Genomic DNA, 7,045 nt, shown 5'->3' with positions numbered 1-7,045 from the left:
TGATTGTTTTTATTTATTTAAAAAAACCTTTTCTTGCAGTGTAGGGAAGGGTCTTGTTATCGTAATTAATAAATACATTTTAAGTCGCCATAAACAAGAACAAGACTCATCAGAACATTCCTCATCAGTCATCTGACTGGTGCAACTTTAATGCCATATCTAATCAGATGTCAGATGTAATTAACCCGGTGGTTGTAAGGATTAGTTTGCATCATCAGATAAGCAAACAGTTTTCTAAAAGAAAATTATAAAGTATTACTAGTCTACTCTTTTATTTAAAGTTCAGTCACTTTCTGTTCATTTCTTATGCTGACGTTAGATTTGAATTTGCTGGTGATTTTTGTGTTCGTTCTGGTATTTTCAGAGGTTTGACCACGTCGTGACTGTACAGGAAACCGCATAAAACGTTAACCCTCTTCTTGGATGTGGAAATTTGTGGACTACATTACTTTGCATGAAATACGCATGCCCATTCTCGACCAATCGGATAATTTGATTTAAGCGCCAATGACCGCTAGGTGGCAGGCAAAGGCAGACACCGCACCGCAGTAGAAGAAAAGCTAGAGGAGCCTCTCCTTTTGGGAGCCTCTGAAAAACATGTAAAGGTTCCCAAGCGTGGTTTTATTAACAGGTATCGAAACTTTAACATAGAAATACGTGTTTTGTGTACTTAAAATGATTCGAATTGATCAAAGAATTATGATTTTTAAATGTTTATTATAATCTATGAGTTTAAAACCGTAGGCTGGTGAACAGCTAGCACGTGGTAATCGTTTATTTGAAACCGAGTATCAAAACGATGAAAACTTCATAGTTTAAGCAAAAATGATTTGTTCATTTGTGTGAAAACGAAATGTGATTTAACTCTGCTCATAGTTGTCTTCTGATTGTTTTCAAATCTTGCTTTGCAGATGGAAGCTGGGGCTTACCTTCGTAGCTGGTGAAACTGTACGTTTTGTATTATTTTGTTATTTTAGTGTATGGATAAACGAAATTATCATGATCCCAATGATTATACCAATCACTACCCATCTGACCCATGCAAGTGTCTGGGGGAGATTAACCATCAGCTTTTAAATGAGGGTCTTTGTCGCGTTATCCAGTTTTCCTGTTTGTGTGAAATGTTTGTTTACATTAAAACTGTGTTCTTATAGGGTTGGTCGACAGACATCGGGTGATAATACAATGACACAAGGGACAACGCTGGATCAATTTGTTTTTCATTTTATTTTAATATTCAGTTAAATAAATTGTAAAGCAGCATGTGTGTTGTGTCTGCATTACTAATAAACATTCTTAAGAAAAGCCCAATGGGGAAATTTCACTCCCAAATAAGTAAGAAGTAGATAATGTAAAAAGAGATTCAATCTAATTAAATATTTGCAATTCAAACTGCATTCAGGCACGTTTTACGGGCAACACCACCCGGCAAAATTAATACATCAAGAGATTGAAGCCCTTTCCACGGTGACTTTTCTTCCCTACACTCGTCATATTTCTGTCTTATTTGACACGAAAAATTACGTTAGTCATTCGTATAGCTACCACTACAGGTCGACAGTTAGCAAGCTAACAGTGTTGTGCCCAAAAAAGTACCCACGTCACCAAAGCGTCTTCTTCGTGTAAAACGCTAGTCTAGAAATCTAGACCAACCGTATCAGCAGGCAGCAACACGATTTGAGACTATTAAAACGGTGTGACAAAAACATCCGTTACTAAAGTTGTTTTATTTATGTTTTTCGTGGAAGTACAAGGTGCGAGGAACGGCCTTTTGTTGCCTGCACTACACATGGGAGCTTTTTTTTTTCGACACAACACCCAAGAGCATGTTCCCCGGAAGCTGATGTTCTTCTTCGTGGGAGGAGGCTGTTGCTAAGTGCCACGTTGATGGAGACCAGTGGAGACGTGGAAGTCTGTCCGCAGCTGGGACCCGGTAGCCCGTTCATTCGTCTGTGCACCCGTAAATCTTTCAGCTAAACCAAAAACGGGAACTTACTCGGGCGGAGAGTATATTCGGCTCCTGGTTAATGTTTGCGTTTATGTGAAAAACACCAAAAGAAAATAAGGTAAGCGGATTTAGAGAAGTAACTAGATCTTTCTTCGTTGTGGATTTCACTGCACAGACCGTTTAGCTAGCAGGGTTGGAAAATAAGCACTGGGCTCTACGCTCATATAGAAAACAGCGGGGTGACAACAATGCCCTGGTGTTTCATTTACCACCGAGACACGTTTTAGAAAATCTAAGTTGATTAGAATTGATTTATCACCTGTTAGCTTGTTATAATGAGAGCCTTTCGCATCTGAATTGGTCACTGCAACAACTCTCATGTCATCATTAGGCGCCTAGAGAATTACAGCTTGAAAAGGGAGTTAAAAATATATACTTTTCTGAAAATGTACTCCAAAAATAAAATACTGGTTAGGATTCTTGTTTGGAAACCTGTCTTCATTGTGTTAATGTTCACTTTTTGTGGATAAGGTTGACCTTTATAGCAGGCTTTCTTTATTTTATCTGTTTATAAAACATTGGTTGGATAAAATAAGAAAATATCTGTAGCCAAGTTGAACTTTAAAAGCCTGGGTTGGCTCCTTTTTATTTACAAACCTTTTGAAATTCAGATGATTTATGCAAATATTCATCATCCAAAAGGATAAATATCCATGCCTTTATAAAGGTATTATAAGCTATGGTTCACAATAGATCGGTTATTTTTAACACCAGCCTCCAGAGTGCCCCGAAACAGCTCCACCAAAAGCGTGTAGTGAGAATTTATCAGTGTGTTGAAATGTGTTACTTTCAGCAAAGTGGACACGATTGATTGGCAGCTAGTTCCACATAACACTAAAAATAAAATACTTGTGAATTGAAAAGATCCAGTTAAAGAAAATGAGAAAGGAAGCACATATGTTAAATTTAGCGGACTTATTTGAAAGTGGTTGTTTTTATGCTAAATAAATCCACCTTTTACTTTCTGCTCACTCTAAGAAAAACGTTCACATTTAGAGGAGCTCACTTCAAATGAAACTCCCAACAGCTGCTGCAACCCAAAAAGCTGATATGGTATCTGACAAGTTATCGGGTGCTTTCTGTGAAAATTAGTTATTTTCTTTATTTATGTATTTTTTGTCTGTGGTATTTACTATAATTATATATATATTTTTTCCAGGATGAAACTTAAAGAGATCAGTCGCACAGCCATCCAGAGCTGGAGCCCTGCTCAGCACCACCCTATCTACCTGGCGACAGGTACAGACCTGCGGCAGGAGTCTGCTAATGGTTATGACAGGTTTTGTTGTTGTTCAGTGCCAGCTATTCAAGGAGCAATACAGGTGGAATTAAACTGTGGATTGTTGATTGTGTCACAGTGTCTGAGAAAATAACTGAATTTGATTTATATGCTACTAACGGAAAGATATTGCCGTGTTTCATATTTAAAAAATAAAAACTGTAACAGATGTTTGCATCATCATGGAGACAAAAGGTGTCTAGTGTTTGGAAATTTAAAACTTCAAATAAAGTTTTGTTGATCAATTTGCCAGAGAAACTTATTAAGTTCATCCTAAACCCGTTCTGTAAAATAGACTCCTGTTTTCTCTTCCTGCAGGAACATCAGCCCAACAGCTGGATGCCTCCTTCAGCACCAATGCCTCCCTGGAGTTTTTTGAGTTGGACTTGTCCGAGCCGTCTCTGGACATGAAGTCCTGTGGATCCTTTTCATCTCCTCACAGATACCACAAACTGGTATGGGGTCCGTTTGGCATGGACGACCAGGGTCACCCATCTGGTGTCCTGATTGCAGGAGGCGAGAACGGCAACGTCATCCTCTATGATCCTGCAAAGATCATGTCTGGTCAGAGTGATGTCATCATCGCTGAGAGCGATAGGCACACTGGACCAGTCAGGGCTCTAGATGTCAACCCATTTCAGGTACGGTCCATTCAGTCCGGGTAATAACACAGAAAATCTATTTAAACCCAGATCAGGAACAAATTCTTTCTTTTCTCTTTCAGACAAACTTGGTGGCATCTGGTGGGAATGAGTCTGAAATATATATCTGGGATATGAATAGCTTTGGATCTCCGATGACACCGGGACCTAAAACACAGGTGCTTTTATGCTTTTTTAACTTTTTTATTCCTAATTATTCAATTATTCTTAGAATGAGATTCATTAAGCTGAGTATTGTTGTGATTTAAGACGTCAAAATATCAGCAAACTCCTTTTTAAGTCGAGTAAAGATTCGTTTTAAACACCTAACTCTGACCCTTTTCAGATAGACATTATGGAATATTTGCGGACAAATCAATCCGGTTTTTAACCGGAACTGTGTTTTCAGACACACCACTTTTGTACCGGAACTTGTCCTTTCGGCTGCCTTCACACAGCAGGGAAAAGTTCCAGATGTCTGGGGGGACATAGTACGGCGGGGCGGGCGTACTTGCGTCATTTACCCAAACAAAGCCATTCAGTCAAACATGGCAGAAGAGATAGAATTCCTCTCACTGATCGGACTTATGTTAAGCATAATTCTGCGCACAGGAAGACGCATAAGAGACCAGGATGATGGCGCTCAATGGTTAAAAGGAATCACGGAAGCGGTGTGATGCGCTCCGTCGCGCATCTAGGGAGAGGGTGCTCGCTGCAGAACTACAAAGGCGGAGCTGCACCATAGGGTGGAGCTGCACCAGAGTCAGCCCCGCCCATTCACGCAAACTCAGCCTAGCCCACTGACTTCCGTTTTTGTTTTTCAACTTTATCGCAAACTAACCTGACCCACATGAATTACGGCTATTACTAGTTTACAGTCGTTAATGCTATGTTCTATGCTCCAATTAAACAAGATAAATATAACTTTCTACATGACAAAGCCTGAATATATCTCGAAATGAAAAGGTTTCTTTTAGCAAATATCTGATCACAGCCGCTCTAACAAAAGTGGTGTATAACAGCATGAAACTCTATTGAATGGGTTCTGGTAGTCCAGTGGCAAGATCATCTGACTCCAATTTTGCTTTCCCCTCAGCTGATGCTGGTTCGGTTCTCGGTGGGGTCGGCAACAATCTATTTAGCCAGCTGAAACATTTAATTTGTTTATATTTTAGTTGTAATGTTTATTTTCAGCAAAATATTTATGTCTCTACAAGTTATTTGAATTTGGTCGTTCCTAAACAGCATTTTAGTTGAAACTCCGCTCACAAATGGACTCATACTGGCTAAATAAACGAATAAATAAATAAATAAACACATTAGTCATTATATGTTAAATGGTATACCAGTAAATTGTTGTAAACATAGTACTGGCAAGTGTAGCTAGAAATGAAGAAAATGGGTTGTAAACCACCTAATTCATCCGCTACTGGGAGGCGAACCTGCGCAAAACTGCATGTTAACCTGACTCCATAACCACTACACCACCACATCTGATGGAAAGTAGCTGGCGTTACATGTAATTGTGCTATCCAGTATGTCTTTGTAGATGGGATGTATGATTTTTCTGGCGGTGTCTCAGTAGAAGTCATTTCAGAAATAATTTGTCAGAAAATTCACAGAATATCCAGATTTGAGAACCAAGACCAGACCCGCTTCGGGGGAGGAGACTAAATTGAAGCTGAGATGGGAGGAAAATGAATGAATGAGGCCAAAAATGGCTTTGGCGTGTTTCTTATGAGGAAATGACAATATAACATGGTAAAAAAAATCCAAAAGTTAGATTTTTAATTATATGGAACCTTTACAAAAACTGTTAAATTAACTTCTCAACTCCGTCCTCAATCTTGCATTTTTTAGCTATAACACCCTCTTTGGTTCCAGAATGCTATCAAGTCTGACAACTGGAAGGAATTGGACTGACTCTGATGGAATGGGCGGGGCTGATTCTGGAATGGGCGGGGCTGACTCTGGTGCAGCTCCACCTTTGTGGTTCTGCAGCGAGCACCACTTGCGTCTAGGAGACGGTACCGTAGGATACGAGCTGCCATGGTTTGCCGCATGCTACAGCAGCGGGCTATCTAGGTGCGCACAGCGTCCCCCGGTCCCCTCCTCCTCCTCCCTCTCCTCCCTGTCCGGAACTCAACCTCACCAGTCTGAAGCAGCCACCTTGTCCGTAACAAGTAGGGGCTTCGTCCGGTTTAATTACGGAAAACGTTATCCGGATGTTTGTATTCAGACACAAAGGTCTTACGGACAGAGTCCGGAACATTTCCGTTTTTCATGGCCTGTCTGAAGGGGGCTTCTGAGTCAGTATTTTACAGTCACGTATTAAATTTATATATAATCCCTCTGAATGTTTGTATTTTTGTGTTCAAGCCCCAGGAGGACATCAGCTGCATGTCGTGGAACAGACAGGTCCAACACATCTTAGCCTCCGCCAGCCCGAGCGGCCGAGCTTCGGTGTGGGACCTGCGCAAGAACGACCTCATCATCAAAGTCAGCGACCACAGCAACCGAGTGAGTCAGCAGTCAGGCGTGAGCATAACTTACACTTTGCCCCGTGCCGGTCTAATGTTGAATTTTTTTGTTTAGATGCATTGCTCCGGGCTGGCCTGGAACCCAGAAGTGGCCACTCAGCTGGTTTTGTCCTCAGAGGACGACCGGATGCCTGTCATCCAGATGTGGGACCTGCGTTTTGCTACGTCTCCACTGAAGATTTTAGAGCATCACACGCGGTAAGCACATCTGATAAACACGGTGTTACATTCTCTTTTGTTTTTAATACCTAAATAATAAACCTGCTGTTTTATCTGTAACAGGGTATCTGCGGGTCCTTAAAAAGTCTTAAATTAACGTTTCCAAATCCTTAAATATGACAAATCATCCTTAAATACAGTTTCCAAAGGTCTTAAATTACCAAAGACCTAATAAACAAGATTTTTTTATTTCTATAAAATTTTCGTGAATTTCTAGTTAGTTTTCAGCATTTTTTGTGTATGATGTTGGCAAAAGCGGAACCGTACACATTCAGTTGGTTGTGAAAGGGGGCTATTTTTAGATGAGCACATTAGCTGGTTAAGCTAGTGGGAGCTTGCGCCATGGGGAAGTGCAAGT

The 7,045-nt window shown here is 40.5% G+C and overlaps 1 protein-coding gene and 1 long non-coding RNA gene across 5 annotated transcripts in view; both read left to right on the top strand.

Moving 5' to 3' along the window:
- The first annotated feature begins 511 nt into the window (after nucleotides 1-511).
- On the top strand, nucleotides 512-1,263 carry LOC139070348 (uncharacterized). The gene is made up of 3 exons (XR_011520889.1): nucleotides 512-631; nucleotides 912-948; nucleotides 1,155-1,263. It is a non-coding gene; the product is annotated as an uncharacterized lncRNA (long non-coding RNA).
- Nucleotides 1,264-1,922: 659 nt separating this feature from the next.
- sec31a (SEC31 homolog A, COPII coat complex component) overlaps nucleotides 1,923-7,045 on the top strand; it is a 36,647-nt gene continuing 31,524 nt past the window's right edge. For all 4 annotated transcript variants that reach the window (XM_054744516.2, XM_015943086.3, XM_015943087.3 and 1 more), the window contains exons 1-6: nucleotides 1,923-2,066; nucleotides 3,168-3,247; nucleotides 3,606-3,928; nucleotides 4,012-4,107; nucleotides 6,308-6,448; nucleotides 6,524-6,666. In XM_054744516.2, the coding sequence (XP_054600491.2) occupies nucleotides 3,169-3,247; nucleotides 3,606-3,928; nucleotides 4,012-4,107; nucleotides 6,308-6,448; nucleotides 6,524-6,666 (782 nt within the window). In that variant the 5' untranslated portion in view covers nucleotides 1,923-2,066; nucleotide 3,168. The remainder of the gene's footprint in view (nucleotides 2,067-3,167; nucleotides 3,248-3,605; nucleotides 3,929-4,011; nucleotides 4,108-6,307; nucleotides 6,449-6,523; nucleotides 6,667-7,045) is intronic.

The sequence above is a fragment of the Nothobranchius furzeri genome, chromosome 6 (assembly GCF_043380555.1).
Source record: "Nothobranchius furzeri strain GRZ-AD chromosome 6, NfurGRZ-RIMD1, whole genome shotgun sequence".
Classification (NCBI taxonomy): domain Eukaryota; kingdom Metazoa; phylum Chordata; class Actinopteri; order Cyprinodontiformes; family Nothobranchiidae; genus Nothobranchius; species Nothobranchius furzeri.
The sequence above is the reverse complement of the archived record's forward strand: the minus strand, read 5'-3'. Positions and strand labels throughout refer to the sequence as shown.